The sequence below is a fragment of the Centruroides sculpturatus genome, unplaced genomic scaffold (genome assembly GCF_000671375.1).
Source record: "Centruroides sculpturatus isolate CEXI.00-Female unplaced genomic scaffold, Cexi_2.0 scaffold401, whole genome shotgun sequence".
In the NCBI taxonomy this organism is placed as follows: domain Eukaryota; kingdom Metazoa; phylum Arthropoda; class Arachnida; order Scorpiones; family Buthidae; genus Centruroides; species Centruroides sculpturatus.
Window position 1 is genome coordinate 250,289 of NW_019384560.1, and position 21,962 is coordinate 272,250.

The 21,962-nt window shown below is 25.3% G+C and overlaps 1 protein-coding gene across 1 annotated transcript in view; it reads right to left on the reverse strand.

The window, feature by feature from the left end:
* Positions 1 to 596: 596 nt before the first annotated feature.
* LOC111623960 (F-box/LRR-repeat protein 7-like) overlaps positions 597 to 21,962 on the reverse strand; it is a 65,737-nt gene continuing 44,371 nt past the window's right edge. Inside the window, exons 3-5 of the mRNA XM_023366702.1 lie at positions 3,771 to 4,517; positions 2,646 to 2,729; positions 597 to 1,783 (exon numbers count right to left, since the gene is read on the reverse strand). Coding sequence (XP_023222470.1) covers positions 1,032 to 1,783; positions 2,646 to 2,729; positions 3,771 to 4,517 — 1,583 coding nt within the window. The 3' untranslated portion in view covers positions 597 to 1,031. The remainder of the gene's footprint in view (positions 1,784 to 2,645; positions 2,730 to 3,770; positions 4,518 to 21,962) is intronic.

Sequence of the window (21,962 nt, forward strand, 5' to 3'; positions counted from 1 at the left end):
AGATGCAAGCTTACATAATGTAAAATGACGTCATTAGTAACTGGTTAGTCCAGTATTATGAAGTTTATCGGATTAAGAAGGTGAGTATCAAGAATGTGACATCAAAATCGTTAATGACTAGTTATAATGCACTACAAGAGTAGTTTTAAATTTAAATTTGAAACAATTCAAGAAAATTCTTGTTGACATTGAACTGAATTGAGCTCATATAACATAACTTATATACTCTTGTATATACATAATTTATTGTGCTTTTATATAAATATTTTCACATATTTTTCACAATAAATGTATGTATACATTTATCATGAAATATCTATATTAATTTCGAATTATATTTTTTGAGAATTTAATTTTATATATAGTGAACATTACAATATTCAGGCTTGCACATTCATTGCTGTTTCAGTAAATATGTTCTTAATTAGGAATAATACAATTCTCTTATTTATTTAATATTATAATTAAGTTTTCATTCTTCATTTATTTCTTTTGTAGTTAAACATTTATTACAAAAAGACATTTAATCATTTCGGATAACGTTGACTATAGACTACAGACTATAAATAGAACAATTTTAAANAAATCCACAATTAAAATTATCTGCTTAACTTGGAACGATATTAAAAACTGTCATAAAATATAGGCCTATATTAAGTACAATATTCGATTTAAGGAATATTTGAATATTTTCCTTTTTCCCATTCTGTTAATCACAATTATAAATTATCGAGATGATTGGTTAATAACTGATCAAATGAAATGGAATAGTTGATCACAGTATTTAAAAAATATATTTTTTTTCCACTCTATTATATACAAATATTTTAGTTAAATTTTTTTTCTTTTTTTTTTGCTATTATTTATCAACAAATAATAATTGAGCGATAATTTTAATAATTTGTTTCTTGATTAAAGCCTACTGATAATATTAAATCTGTCATTATCAATAATATCTTTCACACAGCCTTATGGCACAAACCATTCCCTTTCACATTTTAAATAAAACTTTTCTAATTATCCGTTACATATTAATAAAATCCAGGGTTAGTATGTTCTATAATACATCTCCTACAGAACTTCTTAACAGTACGATATCCTTCAATAGTTATTCTACAGTCTTGTATATTGAGCTGTTGCAAACCACGACAGTAATACGCTATGGATTGTATACCGTTATCTGTAACCAAATCACACGATTTAACACTTAATTTTTTTAAATTTGGACAACTCTCGGAAAGAAGTTTTAAACCGTGATCAGTAACATCACATTTTCCTATATCTAATGCTCGTAAACGTGGACAGCTTCTAGATAATACCTCTACGCTGTTATCCGAAACAGCTTCACAGCCACGAACATTCAGATATCTTAGTTTGTAACAATGCCGAGCGATTTGACGAATTCCGGCATCGGAAACTTGGTCGCATTTTGCCACACTCAAATAACGCAAATTCGGTCCTAATTTTGCCAGTTCGTACATTCCAAAGTCTGTAATCTGTAGACAATCACTAACACTTAATTCGCGTAAAGCAACACAGTAACTAGCTACGTGTTTGACACCCGCGTCGGTTATTTGAACACATCTTCTAAGATAAAGATGAGTAAGTTGAGGGCAGTTCCTTACTATTGTCTTTAATCCATTGTCGTCTAACAATTGGCAATCGGTTAGATCTAAATATTGAATATATAATTGTCTCGTAAGGCTGGCTGGTAGAACAGCTTCATTTTCTTGCGATACATTCGAATTAGAACTTGGTTGGATATTTGTAACTTGATAACAACCTAAATAATTAAAAAAAATACATATTTAATTATATGGAACGATTAAAATATTTAATGATTAATTAATTAAGCTTTATAAAATTTTCAAATGAAGCCAATAAAGAACTTTATAACAGCATCATCATTATTTAATTTTATACCAATTTATACAATAATCTGCAATCATTTTACTATCAATTTATTCACATACTTTTAAAGTAAATTTATATATTTTTAAGTAGTAAATATAAAAACATTTTACAATTAGAATATTATAGAAAATTCAATAACAATTTCAAAATTTTCTTAAATTCCATTGTAAAGAATGTATTATATATATATATATATATAGGCTAAGTCAACCAAATAATTTTTAGGATTATATTAAAAGTATGTTCTATTATACTAGTGATTACAATTTTTGAAAAGTGTACTTGTACTGTACGTCCTACTCTATTCAAGAAGTAATATGTAGTTTTTATGAAATCTGTACACTCTTTGTTGTTGAAGGCTATTGAAAATATTAAAATTCTAAATGTGAATAGGTAAAAGAAACGTTTAAAAAACTGCAACATTTTATTGAATAGAGTGAAAATATATATTAATTTTATTAAAGTAATACAATAACTTTAAAAGCAATAATAAGTTGCGCTTCTCTCTCATAACAGCAAGAAAATATATTGAATAAAGTTACATATAAAGTTAAAATATTAATATTTTTAAATAGTGAAAATAAGTTTCAATTTTAAAGCTAAGGAATTTTTTATGGTAAATGTTGATTTTCTTATTAACTGGTAAAGAAAATGGTGTGCATTATACAGTGTAACATACTTATTAATTAAAAAATGGAGGAGCAAAAATGTTTTAAATAAAAAACAATTACTTAAATTTCGTGCTTCAGGACCAATTCTGATATGCTGAATGACACAACCTTGAACTGAGAACAATTGCCTCGGGGATTTGTTATATTAAGTACAACATATTCATTAAGAAACTACTGATCATTGTACAATAGTGCATAGTTTTCTAATAGATATACTATTACTTTATTTTAGATAAACATTGGGCTTTTTACTACAGTTATTCATTCAGAATTAATTGAAGGAGACAATTCCGCTCGTATTTTATGTCTTCATAATTATTTAATATTTCATATATTTAAAATCATTGTGTCGACGAACAATATACGAAACAAAAATATCGATTACTTGCACATTTTAATTAATTATATTTTATCGGAAACACTATGAAAATATTTTTTTGTTCTCTTTAAAAAATGTCGATTTTTTAACCTATAATCGATAATTAATGTCTTTAAGACAATACGAATATTAATATTAATTATAATTAAACTCAGATACAGTTTAGAACAGTTATTGCATATCACAATTTTGGATTATCTTCGGTTCTTGAGGAACTGCTGGTAGGACTATGGCATTAAATTATGGCAAGGAACTAAAATATGTTCCTAATAAGGCAATAGAATCTTCTTATATAAACTGGCTTCTGATAGGCAGTAATTTCCTTCGACTTGTAATAAATTCCTGGCTATAACAAATCCACAATTAAAATTATCTGCTTAACTTGGAACGATATTAAAAACTGTCATAAAATATAGGCCTATATTAAGTACAATATTCGATTTAAGGAATATTTGAATATTTTCCTTTTTCCCATTCTGTTAATCACAATTATAAATTATCGAGATGATTGGTTAATAACTGATCAAATGAAATGGAATAGTTGATCACAGTATTTAAAAAATATATTTTTTTTCCACTCTATTATATACAAATATTTTAGTTAAATTTTTTTTCTTTTTTTTTTGCTATTATTTATCAACAAATAATAATTGAGCGATAATTTTAATAATTTGTTTCTTGATTAAAGCCTACTGATAATATTAAATCTGTCATTATCAATAATATCTTTCACACAGCCTTATGGCACAAACCATTCCCTTTCACATTTTAAATAAAACTTTTCTAATTATCCGTTACATATTAATAAAATCCAGGGTTAGTATGTTCTATAATACATCTCCTACAGAACTTCTTAACAGTACGATATCCTTCAATAGTTATTCTACAGTCTTGTATATTGAGCTGTTGCAAACCACGACAGTAATACGCTATGGATTGTATACCGTTATCTGTAACCAAATCACACGATTTAACACTTAATTTTTTTAAATTTGGACAACTCTCGGAAAGAAGTTTTAAACCGTGATCAGTAACATCACATTTTCCTATATCTAATGCTCGTAAACGTGGACAGCTTCTAGATAATACCTCTACGCTGTTATCCGAAACAGCTTCACAGCCACGAACATTCAGATATCTTAGTTTGTAACAATGCCGAGCGATTTGACGAATTCCGGCATCGGAAACTTGGTCGCATTTTGCCACACTCAAATAACGCAAATTCGGTCCTAATTTTGCCAGTTCGTACATTCCAAAGTCTGTAATCTGTAGACAATCACTAACACTTAATTCGCGTAAAGCAACACAGTAACTAGCTACGTGTTTGACACCCGCGTCGGTTATTTGAACACATCTTCTAAGATAAAGATGAGTAAGTTGAGGGCAGTTCCTTACTATTGTCTTTAATCCATTGTCGTCTAACAATTGGCAATCGGTTAGATCTAAATATTGAATATATAATTGTCTCGTAAGGCTGGCTGGTAGAACAGCTTCATTTTCTTGCGATACATTCGAATTAGAACTTGGTTGGATATTTGTAACTTGATAACAACCTAAATAATTAAAAAAAATACATATTTAATTATATGGAACGATTAAAATATTTAATGATTAATTAATTAAGCTTTATAAAATTTTCAAATGAAGCCAATAAAGAACTTTATAACAGCATCATCATTATTTAATTTTATACCAATTTATACAATAATCTGCAATCATTTTACTATCAATTTATTCACATACTTTTAAAGTAAATTTATATATTTTTAAGTAGTAAATATAAAAACATTTTACAATTAGAATATTATAGAAAATTCAATAACAATTTCAAAATTTTCTTAAATTCCATTGTAAAGAATGTATTATATATATATATATATATAGGCTAAGTCAACCAAATAATTTTTAGGATTATATTAAAAGTATGTTCTATTATACTAGTGATTACAATTTTTGAAAAGTGTACTTGTACTGTACGTCCTACTCTATTCAAGAAGTAATATGTAGTTTTTATGAAATCTGTACACTCTTTGTTGTTGAAGGCTATTGAAAATATTAAAATTCTAAATGTGAATAGGTAAAAGAAACGTTTAAAAAACTGCAACATTTTATTGAATAGAGTGAAAATATATATTAATTTTATTAAAGTAATACAATAACTTTAAAAGCAATAATAAGTTGCGCTTCTCTCTCATAACAGCAAGAAAATATATTGAATAAAGTTACATATAAAGTTAAAATATTAATATTTTTAAATAGTGAAAATAAGTTTCAATTTTAAAGCTAAGGAATTTTTTATGGTAAATGTTGATTTTCTTATTAACTGGTAAAGAAAATGGTGTGCATTATACAGTGTAACATACTTATTAATTAAAAAATGGAGGAGCAAAAATGTTTTAAATAAAAAACAATTACTTAAATTTCGTGCTTCAGGACCAATTCTGATATGCTGAATGACACAACCTTGAACTGAGAACAATTGCCTCGGGGATTTGTTATATTAAGTACAACATATTCATTAAGAAACTACTGATCATTGTACAATAGTGCATAGTTTTCTAATAGATATACTATTACTTTATTTTAGATAAACATTGGGCTTTTTACTACAGTTATTCATTCAGAATTAATCTTTTATTTTGTTTGCAATTTTTTAATATAGGCATAAGCCGAAGCAGACAATTTAACATTTTTTTTTTACTACAATACAATTTAATACATTTGTACTTTTTTAATTTATAAATAATAAAAGACAAAGCTTTAAGATCATTAGACTGAAACTGAAAGAATATGAAAAAGATAAAAGTAAACAAAGCACTGGAAATATTTGTTAAAAGCTTTTGTAAAGTTTAACGAAATATGTAAGTTCTTTCATCTACATAAAGTGTATATACATATTTTTTGTTAAGGATTAATTTATAATCAGATTTTGTATGCTTTTTGACAAAATCCAACCGCCTTTAATTCATATTTTGTCTCATAATTTACATAAAAATTCATTTTAATTCAGAATCTTATAAAAACAGGCGATGCTGAATAGTATCAAACCCGAAATGAATTTTTGTGTAAATTACAAAATGAAATATGAATGTAGCCATTGAGTTTTTTCTGAAAATGAATTAAATCTGATGAATTATGAATCTTCTTTCATGTAGAAAAAAAAAATTATAACTATTAGAATTATCTAGACAATTATTCTCAGAGTTCTTTCTTCTATAATACGTATTCATCATTTATATAACTCATTACTTAGTATTATATTCAGTATATTTATTTGACTATCATTTACTTTTATGCAGTTTCTATTTATTAGATTAAAGGATTAACTATTACAATATGTTGGATTAATTCTACATTACAGTTTAATTATATGTTTAAGACACTTTTCTTACTGTTATATTTGATTAATAATGGTTTTTCTATTAAAAATAATTTAATCTAATTGACGATTATAGATCTTTACGGACTTTTATAATCAGAAATAATGTTCAGTATAGTTCCATTGACTTAAGAACATATTTTAACATGTTTTTCTAGTTCTTTTTGCGTTATTAATTCCAAATTATTAAATGTTTTATATGAAATGATCAGAACATTTCATAAATCTTAATGTTAAATATTATACTGCATTTAAATTCATAAAATAATAACATTATACAGTTATAAAAATGTTTAATGTAATAAATTATTTGATTATTATATTTTTAAATATCTGTTATTACATTTTATAACATATTTTATAATTTTTTATAATTTTTATTAAGAAACGTTCCTTATAATTAAGTTTATTGAGCTTAGATAAGACATAATTAACAGTAAATTTTTAAAATTTTTAATTGAAAAAAGCGTTCATTAGAATTTACTTTGAATACATGCAATTATGACTTTTTACATAAAAATATTTATATTTATATATTTAAAATGCCAGTTTTTATTTTAAAAATGAAATAATAATAATAATTTCGTTACACGTTTCTAATTATAATTAAGAGAATATATTTTTACAAATTGAAACCGTTTTAAATTCGAGTCGTAATAAAACATGTGAAGGAAACCAGGATTATGTCATGAATAAGGGAGTCGTATCAGGTCAATAAACTTTGGCAGAGGCCAGTGTATCTCATTAAACGCACCAATGATTTCTCTCTATGGCACAGTCGAAACAACTCCAAACAGTTAATGTATAAACAATTTTATAATTGCACAAAATCATAAGCAAAAATAAGAATTATTTTAGCAATTTATATTCTAAATTTACATAATGTTAATAATGAATAAATGGAATTCTCTTTTCTTTGTGTTTCTTTTATTAAAAACATCATATAAACACATCTCAATATGAAATGACAGTGTTAATCTGTTATATAAATCTAAATTTAAGACAAATAAAATCCAGAATGAACGTTTTAAGCCTACATTTTCTACAACTATAGTTAAATTTGCATACAGAGATTAGTTTTTTTAAACCATTCTCACTGAACTAACCATTCAGTGTGTCAGAATTGTCACAGGTAGTGTCATAGCTCAACAATCTAGACAAACTGGTGTCGTCTCATGGCTTATGATTATCATTTGTATGTCTAACTTATCTTTTCATGCATTCTTAAGTGCCATAAACACTATTGCTGTTAGTTTTGATTGGCTGTTAAGAGTGAAAATAACAGGATATTAAATCTTTTTTTTCCATATTTAAAATTTTATAGACAATGTATAAATGGAAAAAAATCCGTAAAGTCTATTATTGTTCTTTATATGGCCCTTAAAAGTTAATGTAACATCTCTATAACATTTTGAATTTCTCTTTAGTTTTGTACACGATCACTACTAATTATGAAACTTTACATGCCACTTTATATAGGGTATACATTTTTATATTTTGCTATAAATTATAAATTTTATAACTTTATTATTAAAATATTTAGAATTACACAATAAAATTTGATTGCTTTTTTTTTTACTAAAAAATTTGAAATTATAAAACTGCTTGCGAAAATAATACGTTTAAGAATGAGTAAATGATATAATGCTATGAATTTAAATTTTTGAAACAAGTTTTAAGCATTATTTCAAATGAAAGTGATAGATCTATAAACTTATTACATAAGATGTTAGAACATTTAAGTAATTCTATAATAGATATAATTACAGTTATGAAAAAGTAGTATAGTAAAGTATAAACATAAAATATTTAGACAAATAACTAGTAAAAAGATGCTATTACAACAATTAACTTTTAATATTTTCATTTTAAAATTTTAGGATAGATAATTTAAAATATATTTATATAATTTTACTTTTTGATTATAAAGGATTAACTGCTTCTCTCAGCCAAACTTTATTCTTTTAGCATGAATTAATAACATTTATTATTTTAAAATGCGTTAAATGAGTTATATTAATAAAAACATTATTTAGGATATATCGAGAATGAAAGACAGGTAAAATAATACATTTTTCATTAAATATCAGCATCAGCTTGGATAGATAAGATGTCNTGTAAAGGTTTCTGTGTCTCACCTGAAGACACAGTGGTGTCAGTCCTGACGAGACACTAAAGAGGTGCCAACCCTCTGGACACATTATCATAAGTTCTTTATTCTGTATATGCTAATTTAAAGTATTAAAATAATAATACAATAAACTTTCATATAATTTAAATGATACGATGTTAATGATAGTAACATAATAGAAAATATTAGTTTTTCTATGAAAAATCCTTCATAAATTGTCAGCATGAAGATTTAAAAATTTAAATTTAAGGGCTCTGTTGAACTGTGTCACTGCATATTCAAACTTGCTGATCAGGTAACTTCAGGACTTAAAACTTCAAGTGTGACCACTCGCAACTGTTTTTATTGATATGTCATGCAATATAAAAGTTTCGAGGATGTGTACTTTAAAGCAAACACTGTTTTGAAGAGAGGTAAGAAAGAAAATATTTTTATATCTAAAAATAGCACAAAAAATAATATTTTCGAATTATTTTCAGTCTACATTTTTCCCCGTTTATTACTTACAAAGCAAACAAAAGCTTCTTATAAAATATTCGTTCTCCTATTGAAAATTTCCTAGATTTCAGTCCTAAAACGTTTAGACTTTTATTCATAATTGTAAGTTTGAAAATAATCAAGAAATTCATTGTATTTCTATACATTTATTAAGTTGATACAAATACAGTATATTGAACGCAGTGAACCGGATTAACCAATAGACAAATAAGACAAATGTCTCAGGTTGACTGTAACGTAATAATCTTTATCTTAGTTATCGTTACTTTTGCCCGAGCAGCGCCGGGCCCACCTGCTAGTANAAATAACCTGGACACGACTCTCGTTGCCAGACGAAGCCCTTAAGGAATAATTATATTTTATGCATTAATTTTATTGTATAAACATCCCCGACGTTTAAAACATTGTAACCGAGTCGAATATTAAAATATATGATGATCAAAAGGATGATCGGTTACTTTTATCTATAACAGATTTTTTTTCCGACGTTAAATGTTTAATCATCCTAAAGGGTACTACTAATAAATTCGATATGCGTAAAGTCAATCAGTGTGGGCTTCAGAATTTTAGAAAAATTCGAAATAATAATAGAAAATTATTCTGTATATGCTAATTTAAAGTATTAAAATAATAATACAATAAACTTTCATATAATTTAAATGATACGATGTTAATGATAGTAACATAATAGAAAATATTAGTTTTTCTATGAAAAATCCTTCATAAATTGTCAGCATGAAGATTTAAAAATTTAAATTTAAGGGCTCTGTTGAACTGTGTCACTGCATATTCAAACTTGCTGATCAGGTAACTTCAGGACTTAAAACTTCAAGTGTGACCACTCGCAACTGTTTTTATTGATATGTCATGCAATATAAAAGTTTCGAGGATGTGTACTTTAAAGCAAACACTGTTTTGAAGAGAGGTAAGAAAGAAAATATTTTTATATCTAAAAATAGCACAAAAAATAATATTTTCGAATTATTTTCAGTCTACATTTTTCCCCGTTTATTACTTACAAAGCAAACAAAAGCTTCTTATAAAATATTCGTTCTCCTATTGAAAATTTCCTAGATTTCAGTCCTAAAACGTTTAGACTTTTATTCATAATTGTAAGTTTGAAAATAATCAAGAAATTCATTGTATTTCTATATATTTATTAAGTTGATACAAATACAGTATATTGAACGCAGTGAACCGGATTAACCAATAGACAAATAAGACAAATGTCTCAGGTTCATAATTCGGAGGGGCCCGACTTCAGTACAGAAAAAAAATAAAAATAAAAATAAAGAATAATATTTAAAAATAAATATTTAATAATATAGAATATTTATACAAATAAATGTCATCGTAATAAATAATATTTGTTATAAAGGATAAAGTAATAAAATCGGATTCGGTGCTACATACTGTACTAGTGTAAAGTATGTGTGAGTTATGTGTACGTAATAACCCCAAATTTGCATACTGTACATATATTGTATTAGTGTTTGTATTCTCTATTATTAATAAAAATTTTAAGTGACATTATTTCAGATTTCTTTAGAAGCAACTTATTTAAATGGGGCCTTAATTTAAATTTTCTCTAGGATTCGTTAGAGACTTAATCCGACACTGACTGAACGTATATATCCGAAATGTATTAACGATCCTTCTGAAGGAGGGTTCCTCTCCTTATACATTTTCTGTCTGATCCTTGCAGTATAATGTATAATTAGGATTATTAGATCTAATAATATACAAACAGGGTTTCGATTTTCATTTTAAAAGAAAATACTTTAAAAATTTTAAGCGGTAAAGTAATTCATTCGAATTTAGTTTGATTTTATGTCAGTGAATGGAGTAACTATTGTAATTCATATTAGTATAATTGCTTTTTTCTAATTTGCATTTTATTATTTTGAAATTTTTAATTAAATAAAATTAGTTGAGTTCTTATTACAGCTTAGGCAGGCTCTAGTAGTCTGTCATTTATCAGATTGTGTTTTTACACAAAAAATAAATTGCAATCGATTTAATTTAGATGGAGGAAAGGCAAATCATAAAATAAGGAGCAGATAGACTAAATTTTAATTTTCTATTGTTTTCTAACTAGAGTTGGCTTTTGTTAAATTTATTTTAGGAATGAAGACTGTTTGGTTTTTTTATTCTCAAGAAATAAATGTTTATTTTAATCATAAAGTGTTAATTACAATGTTTTATATATAGGTCGTAAAAAGAACACGAGTTCCAAATATGGCCTAATGTAAAGTATACTTTTCCGAAAATGTTTTATTTTTGACAACTCTGATGCAGTAATCTGATGTTGATTTTTTCAGTGATGCATTAATAGTTTTTTTATTGAATGGGGTCATGAAATTTTCTTTTTCGTAAGTCTAATTTCTTAGAAAAAAATGTCAAAGATTAGCAAGACCATAATAGGATCATGTATCTTACTAAACGTTGCAAACTGTACAGTTTTTATTGTTTTCTTTTTCAGATTTAATGAGAAAAAGAAGGAAAAAGCGTATTTTTTTCGATTCTCTCATTAATCTGACTCGTAGTATGCATTTAGCTTCGAGTTGTTTAAACTGTAGATAAAGTGATTTATTTCGAAATAAATTTGATTTGAACTACCTTATTACGAGTAATTATTACTCAAAGGAAGAAAAAAATAGAGGAAAAAAGCACTAGGAGTAGACTAACATACTGTGAAATAAGATAAATTTATACATAATTCTTTAAAATATAAATAAAGTTAAATAAATGAATAATAAAAAAGTATAAAATAAATGTATTATATTCCAACTAAATTGAATTTTTAGTAGATTTTGTAATTGGCCAAATTTATAATTAATGATTAATATTTCTTGTGTTTATATGTAGCCACGTAGATCAGTTTGCTAATTATACATAGCTTTTGCACTTATTCTACATGTAATGAGTGAATTTTCTCTTCGCTAACATTTCCTCCTTAAGTGATTAAAATTTCCCCACATTTACCTTATATTTTTATAACTATTTAAAAAATATTGTTTAGAAAAATTTAAATTTAAGCTTGTTTTTAAGTGTAAATGTGTATTGCTTTGAATTTCTATTGAATTGTATTAAAGCAATGATTATGTTTTCTCATTCATTGCTTTACTTTGACGATTTTAAATGAAATTAATTTTATTTGCATTATACATTATGAAAGAATGTGAAAGCGTATTAAGAACTAATTTATGGAAAAAACTATTGATAAATACCCTAAATTATGAAGAATCAGATGCGTATTTGTTTAATATAATTTTAAGTAAGCTGTGCGAATATCTTCCAGGATAATCCGAGATTCATTTATTTAGCAAATAACTGCTATTCTGTACTTTTTAAAATCCTTGTCGGTCTATTTTCCCATCGTTTAGGTTCATAATATATGCATTATTGAGAAGTAACAGAGCAATTAACTTAAAATAACCTGGACACGACTCTCGTTGCCAGACGAAGCCCTTAAGGAATAATTATATTTTATGCATTAATTTTATTGTATAAACATCCCCGACGTTTAAAACATTGTAACCGAGTCGAATATTAAAATATATGATGATCAAAAGGATGATCGGTTACTTTTATCTATAACAGATTTTTTTTCCGACGTTAAATGTTTAATCATCCTAAAGGGTACTACTAATAAATTCGATATGCGTAAAGTCAATCAGTGTGGGCTTCAGAATTTTAGAAAAATTCGAAATAATAATAGAAAATTATTCTGTATATGCTAATTTAAAGTATTAAAATAATAATACAATAAACTTTCATATAATTTAAATGATACGATGTTAATGATAGTAACATAATAGAAAATATTAGTTTTTCTATGAAAAATCCTTCATAAATTGTCAGCATGAAGATTTAAAAATTTAAATTTAAGGGCTCTGTTGAACTGTGTCACTGCATATTCAAACTTGCTGATCAGGTAACTTCAGGACTTAAAACTTCAAGTGTGACCACTCGCAACTGTTTTTATTGATATGTCATGCAATATAAAAGTTTCGAGGATGTGTACTTTAAAGCAAACACTGTTTTGAAGAGAGGTAAGAAAGAAAATATTTTTATATCTAAAAATAGCACAAAAAATAATATTTTCGAATTATTTTCAGTCTACATTTTTCCCCGTTTATTACTTACAAAGCAAACAAAAGCTTCTTATAAAATATTCGTTCTCCTATTGAAAATTTCCTAGATTTCAGTCCTAAAACGTTTAGACTTTTATTCATAATTGTAAGTTTGAAAATAATCAAGAAATTCATTGTATTTCTATATATTTATTAAGTTGATACAAATACAGTATATTGAACGCAGTGAACCGGATTAACCAATAGACAAATAAGACAAATGTCTCAGGTTCATAATTCGGAGGGGCCCGACTTCAGTACAGAAAAAAAATAAAAATAAAAATAAAGAATAATATTTAAAAATAAATATTTAATAATATAGAATATTTATACAAATAAATGTCATCGTAATAAATAATATTTGTTATAAAGGATAAAGTAATAAAATCGGATTCGGTGCTACATACTGTACTAGTGTAAAGTATGTGTGAGTTATGTGTACGTAATAACCCCAAATTTGCATACTGTACATATATTGTATTAGTGTTTGTATTCTCTATTATTAATAAAAATTTTAAGTGACATTATTTCAGATTTCTTTAGAAGCAACTTATTTAAATGGGGCCTTAATTTAAATTTTCTCTAGGATTCGTTAGAGACTTAATCCGACACTGACTGAACGTATATATCCGAAATGTATTAACGATCCTTCTGAAGGAGGGTTCCTCTCCTTATACATTTTCTGTCTGATCCTTGCAGTATAATGTATAATTAGGATTATTAGATCTAATAATATACAAACAGGGTTTCGATTTTCATTTTAAAAGAAAATACTTTAAAAATTTTAAGCGGTAAAGTAATTCATTCGAATTTAGTTTGATTTTATGTCAGTGAATGGAGTAACTATTGTAATTCATATTAGTATAATTGCTTTTTTCTAATTTGCATTTTATTATTTTGAAATTTTTAATTAAATAAAATTAGTTGAGTTCTTATTACAGCTTAGGCAGGCTCTAGTAGTCTGTCATTTATCAGATTGTGTTTTTACACAAAAAATAAATTGCAATCGATTTAATTTAGATGGAGGAAAGGCAAATCATAAAATAAGGAGCAGATAGACTAAATTTTAATTTTCTATTGTTTTCTAACTAGAGTTGGCTTTTGTTAAATTTATTTTAGGAATGAAGACTGTTTGGTTTTTTTATTCTCAAGAAATAAATGTTTATTTTAATCATAAAGTGTTAATTACAATGTTTTATATATAGGTCGTAAAAAGAACACGAGTTCCAAATATGGCCTAATGTAAAGTATACTTTTCCGAAAATGTTTTATTTTTGACAACTCTGATGCAGTAATCTGATGTTGATTTTTTCAGTGATGCATTAATAGTTTTTTTATTGAATGGGGTCATGAAATTTTCTTTTTCGTAAGTCTAATTTCTTAGAAAAAAATGTCAAAGATTAGCAAGACCATAATAGGATCATGTATCTTACTAAACGTTGCAAACTGTACAGTTTTTATTGTTTTCTTTTTCAGATTTAATGAGAAAAAGAAGGAAAAAGCGTATTTTTTTCGATTCTCTCATTAATCTGACTCGTAGTATGCATTTAGCTTCGAGTTGTTTAAACTGTAGATAAAGTGATTTATTTCGAAATAAATTTGATTTGAACTACCTTATTACGAGTAATTATTACTCAAAGGAAGAAAAAAATAGAGGAAAAAAGCACTAGGAGTAGACTAACATACTGTGAAATAAGATAAATTTATACATAATTCTTTAAAATATAAATAAAGTTAAATAAATGAATAATAAAAAAGTATAAAATAAATGTATTATATTCCAACTAAATTGAATTTTTAGTAGATTTTGTAATTGGCCAAATTTATAATTAAGTAATTAGAAAATATAATCTACACTCAAGGCTATTTTATAAATAATTAAAAATAAAGAAAGTTTTTTATTGATGCAGAATTTATTATTATTTAATTTATGCAGTTAGATATTTTTTACGTATTTGTAATTGGATTAGATTTGATTGGTCATTAAAAATATACGGCTTTAAATAACAAAAATCCGTGTCTTGCATTAAGTTGTTCGTTGTTTAAGTGTTTGTGCGAAACCATAAGCTAACATGTACTTGCTAGGCCTCTTTATATAAGTTTATATAAAGTCCATGTCACATGATATTGCAAAATATCTAAGATATAAATAGATTCTTAGAACTGTATAAGAACGGAATATTAACAAGTACTTGTATTTATGAGTATCTAGGGAGATTAAAAGTACGAAATCCTAGACGAAACGTAAATTGCATATGCCTGAAACCGTCATTGATCACCGAATCATTTTATCATAATGGATTTTTTTGGAGGTGGTTAACGTATCAGCTTATTGCTCTGAGAAATCCAGGATCGAATCCGGGTGGTCAAAAAATTAGACGAATTTTTTCGGCGTGGTCTGTTCGAGATATGTAGTGACCCGTCCCATCACTAGGCCGCCCTATTATGGAACTGTCTTAATCCACGATGAGTATGGGAAAAAAGACCTCTTAGTGTCCACAGGGCGGAAAGAGTAAATAAATAAAACGAATTATTTCTGAAATATTGCTTTTAGCTAAAAATGATAATTTGTTATAACTCATGAGGATAGCTGTGAGGGTCTGAGGTTTTATAGTACATTAAATATCATAATTATTGTACAATACTCTGTATTTTCCTTTGAATATTCAGTCCTTTAAAATATCAGCTGTTTCAAAATAATTTACCATCGAAAAATTAGATATATTTACGTGAAACATAATTAGTTATTTGGAATGTAATTAAAAATAAAATATACTTTTATTTTTAATTAATTTTCATTTCTTTAAGAAATAGAATTTTCCACAAAATCCATCAGACAATAGAGTGTAACAACACGTTGATTCTTATTGTTTTAGACATAAATGCTTATTTTCTGATTTAAATGTATTGTTTTATAATTATTTATTCAATGATAATTTTTCAACAATAAATGGTCTTATAATAGGAAAGATATTTGATACGGTGAAACAACTAATTAACATTTTTAAAAAAGGGGTCCCAAATAAAACTTTCTGTAATTGAACTAAATTATAACTATAAACTGGCTATAACAACAGATAAAGAATTTCACATGTTTTTATTGTTTTTAAAAGACTTACGGACTAATTTATAATTTTTCTGTGAAAAAGCTTAGAACTTAATTAAAATATCATAAGAGATTATCTTGTTAAATTATATCTATTAATTAGAAAAACAATTACTAGGTAAATAAATTTTTTTATAATGAATATGTGGATAGAACCATGGAAAGCGATTACGATTAGAGCTTCGCCCCTTTTATACCTTCTTTCGATGTAATGCTCTCGACTTATCACATAATTTTTCTCTCTTTATGCACTTGAAATTACCTAAATTTATTATCTGGACTTTATAATTAAAATTTAATTATATAAAGTTTTGTTCGGACTCTGAATTATATAGGCCCAAACAGGACTCTGGGATCTAGCGATACAGTCCCAGTTTTTCTTCGTCTCGACGGTCCTGCTTTTAAACAATCAAAAATTAAATTTTTATGAAAGTTAATTGGAAGAATATATCAAAAACCTTAAATAGTGAAATTTATTAGTATACTACAATTCATATTAATTTAGCTCCTACTGTTTATAAGAAACTGTGAATAAACAAAGACAAACAGATAGATGGATGAATATAAAATAAATATAAAAAGTACTAATAAAAAAGCTAAAAATTCATGAACACTTACCATTAGTTATCAATATTTTTCTGGGAATTTTTTATTTTATAGTCGTTGGACAAACTAGTTAATTAATCCTACAATGAACTCCCAATATAGATCGATAGAATTTAATTTATTTTTGATTTGACAAACATTTATCTAGTTTGATTAATTTAATGCAAGAAGTAATTATATTTTTATAAATTATCAATTGCAAAACTCAATTAATTAATTTTGAAAATTGATTTTATTTATATTTAAATCGTATTTATAATTTTATTAGATTTATAGTTTTTATGTAGTTAACTATACATCATTTACAATTTAAAGTCTTTTTTTTTAAAGTTAAAAAATTAATTTATAATTAAAAATTTGCAAATTACATCTCGAAAATAATCTAGCTTAACTTGATGTAAAGATGCAAGCTTACATAATGTAAAATGACGTCATTAGTAACTGGTTAGTCCAGTATTATGAAGTTTATCGGATTAAGAAGGTGAGTATCAAGAATGTGACATCAAAATCGTTAATGACTAGTTATAATGCACTACAAGAGTAGTTTTAAATTTAAATTTGAAACAATTCAAGAAAATTCTTGTTGACATTGAACTGAATTGAGCTCATATAACATAACTTATATACTCTTGTATATACATAATTTATTGTGCTTTTATATAAATATTTTCACATATTTTTCACAATAAATGTATGTATACATTTATCATGAAATATCTATATTAATTTCGAATTATATTTTTTGAGAATTTAATTTTATATATAGTGAACATTACAATATTCAGGCTTGCACATTCATTGCTGTTTCAGTAAATATGTTCTTAATTAGGAATAATACAATTCTCTTATTTATTTAATATTATAATTAAGTTTTCATTCTTCATTTATTTCTTTTGTAGTTAAACATTTATTACAAAAAGACATTTAATCATTTCGGATAACGTTGACTATAGACTACAGACTATAAATAGAACAATTTTAAANTATTTAATTATATGGAACGATTAAAATATTTAATGATTAATTAATTAAGCTTTATAAAATTTTCAAATGAAGCCAATAAAGAACTTTATAACAGCATCATCATTATTTAATTTTATACCAATTTATACAATAATCTGCAATCATTTTACTATCAATTTATTCACATACTTTTAAAGTAAATTTATATATTTTTAAGTAGTAAATATAAAAACATTTTACAATTAGAATATTATAGAAAATTCAATAACAATTTCAAAATTTTCTTAAATTCCATTGTAAAGAATGTATTATATATATATATATATATAGGCTAAGTCAACCAAATAATTTTTAGGATTATATTAAAAGTATGTTCTATTATACTAGTGATTACAATTTTTGAAAAGTGTACTTGTACTGTACGTCCTACTCTATTCAAGAAGTAATATGTAGTTTTTATGAAATCTGTACACTCTTTGTTGTTGAAGGCTATTGAAAATATTAAAATTCTAAATGTGAATAGGTAAAAGAAACGTTTAAAAAACTGCAACATTTTATTGAATAGAGTGAAAATATATATTAATTTTATTAAAGTAATACAATAACTTTAAAAGCAATAATAAGTTGCGCTTCTCTCTCATAACAGCAAGAAAATATATTGAATAAAGTTACATATAAAGTTAAAATATTAATATTTTTAAATAGTGAAAATAAGTTTCAATTTTAAAGCTAAGGAATTTTTTATGGTAAATGTTGATTTTCTTATTAACTGGTAAAGAAAATGGTGTGCATTATACAGTGTAACATACTTATTAATTAAAAAATGGAGGAGCAAAAATGTTTTAAATAAAAAACAATTACTTAAATTTCGTGCTTCAGGACCAATTCTGATATGCTGAATGACACAACCTTGAACTGAGAACAATTGCCTCGGGGATTTGTTATATTAAGTACAACATATTCATTAAGAAACTACTGATCATTGTACAATAGTGCATAGTTTTCTAATAGATATACTATTACTTTATTTTAGATAAACATTGGGCTTTTTACTACAGTTATTCATTCAGAATTAATCTTTTATTTTGTTTGCAATTTTTTAATATAGGCATAAGCCGAAGCAGACAATTTAACATTTTTTTTTTACTACAATACAATTTAATACATTTGTACTTTTTTAATTTATAAATAATAAAAGACAAAGCTTTAAGATCATTAGACTGAAACTGAAAGAATATGAAAAAGATAAAAGTAAACAAAGCACTGGAAATATTTGTTAAAAGCTTTTGTAAAGTTTAACGAAATATGTAAGTTCTTTCATCTACATAAAGTGTATATACATATTTTTTGTTAAGGATTAATTTATAATCAGATTTTGTATGCTTTTTGACAAAATCCAACCGCCTTTAATTCATATTTTGTCTCATAATTTACATAAAAATTCATTTTAATTCAGAATCTTATAAAAACAGGCGATGCTGAATAGTATCAAACCCGAAATGAATTTTTGTGTAAATTACAAAATGAAATATGAATGTAGCCATTGAGTTTTTTCTGAAAATGAATTAAATCTGATGAATTATGAATCTTCTTTCATGTAGAAAAAAAAAATTATAACTATTAGAATTATCTAGACAATTATTCTCAGAGTTCTTTCTTCTATAATACGTATTCATCATTTATATAACTCATTACTTAGTATTATATTCAGTATATTTATTTGACTATCATTTACTTTTATGCAGTTTCTATTTATTAGATTAAAGGATTAACTATTACAATATGTTGGATTAATTCTACATTACAGTTTAATTATATGTTTAAGACACTTTTCTTACTGTTATATTTGATTAATAATGGTTTTTCTATTAAAAATAATTTAATCTAATTGACGATTATAGATCTTTACGGACTTTTATAATCAGAAATAATGTTCAGTATAGTTCCATTGACTTAAGAACATATTTTAACATGTTTTTCTAGTTCTTTTTGCGTTATTAATTCCAAATTATTAAATGTTTTATATGAAATGATCAGAACATTTCATAAATCTTAATGTTAAATATTATACTGCATTTAAATTCATAAAATAATAACATTATACAGTTATAAAAATGTTTAATGTAATAAATTATTTGATTATTATATTTTTAAATATCTGTTATTACATTTTATAACANTTATAATTAAAAATTTGCAAATTACATCTCGAAAATAATCTAGCTTAACTTGATGTAAAGATGCAAGCTTACATAATGTAAAATGACGTCATTAGTAACTGGTTAGTCCAGTATTATGAAGTTTATCGGATTAAGAAGGTGAGTATCAAGAATGTGACATCAAAATCGTTAATGACTAGTTATAATGCACTACAAGAGTAGTTTTAAATTTAAATTTGAAACAATTCAAGAAAATTCTTGTTGACATTGAACTGAATTGAGCTCATATAACATAACTTATATACTCTTGTATATACATAATTTATTGTGCTTTTATATAAATATTTTCACATATTTCGATTTTTTAACCAAATGTTCGAACCGTTTTAAATTCGAGTCGTAATAAAACATGTGAAGGAAACCAGGATTATGTCATGAATAAGGGAGTCGTATCAGGTCAATAAACTTTGGCAGAGGCCAGTGTATCTCATTAAACGCACCAATGATTTCTCTCTATGGCACAGTCGAAACAACTCCAAACAGTTAATGTATAAACAATTTTATAATTGCACAAAATCATAAGCAAAAATAAGAATTATTTTAGCAATTTATATTCTAAATTTACATAATGTTAATAATGAATAAATGGAATTCTCTTTTCTTTGTGTTTCTTTTATTAAATACATCATATAAACACATCTCAATATGAAATGACAGTGTTAATCTGTTATATAAATCTAAATTTAAGACAAATAAAATCCAGAATGAACGTTTTAAGCCTACATTTTCTACAACTATAGTTAAATTTGCATACAGAGATTAGTTTTTTTAAACCATTCTCACTGAACTAACCATTCAGTGTGTCAGAATTGTCACAGGTAGTGTCATAGCTCAACAATCTAGACAAACTGGTGTCGTCTCATGGCTTATGATTATCATTTGTATGTCTAACTTATCTTTTCATGCATTCTTAAGTGCCATAAACACTATTGCTGTTAGTTTTGATTGGCTGTTAAGAGTGAAAATAACAGGATATTAAATCTTTTTTTTCCATATTTAAAATTTTATAGACAATGTATAAATGGAAAAAAATCCGTAAAGTCTATTATTGTTCTTTATATGGCCCTTAAAAGTTAATGTAACATCTCTATAACATTTTGAATTTCTCTTTAGTTTTGTACACGATCACTACGAAAATACTATTCATTAAGAAACTACTGATCATTGTACAATAGTGCATAGTTTTCTAATAGATATACTATTACTTTATTTTAGATAAACATTGGGCTTTTTACTACANTGACATTGAACTGAATTGAGCTCATATAACATAACTTATATACTCTTGTATATACATAATTTATTGTGCTTTTATATAAATATTTTCACATATTTTTCACAATAAATGTATGTATACATTTATCATGAAATATCTATATTAATTTCGAATTATATTTTTTGAGAATTTAATTTTATATATAGTGAACATTACAATATTCAGGCTTGCACATTCATTGCTGTTTCAGTAAATATGTTCTTAATTAGGAATAATACAATTCTCTTATTTAATTCCAACTAAATTGAATTTTTAGTAGATTTTGTAATTGGCCAAATTTATAATTAAGTAATTAGAAAATATAATCTACACTCAAGGCTATTTTATAAATAATTAAAAATAAAGAAAGTTTTTTATTGATGCAGAATTTATTATTATTTAATTTATGCAGTTAGATATTTTTTTACGTATTTGTAATTGGATTAGATTTGATTGGTCATTAAAAATATACGGCTTTAAATAACAAAAATCCGTGTCTTGCATTAAGTTGTTCGTTGTTTAAGTGTTTGTGCGAAACCATAAGCTAACATGTACTTGCTAGGCCTCTTTATATAAGTTTATATAAAGTCCATGTCACATGATATTGCAAAATATCTAAGATATAAATAGATTCTTAGAACTGTATAAGAACGGAATATTAACAAGTACTTGTATTTATGAGTATCTAGGGAGATTAAAAGTACG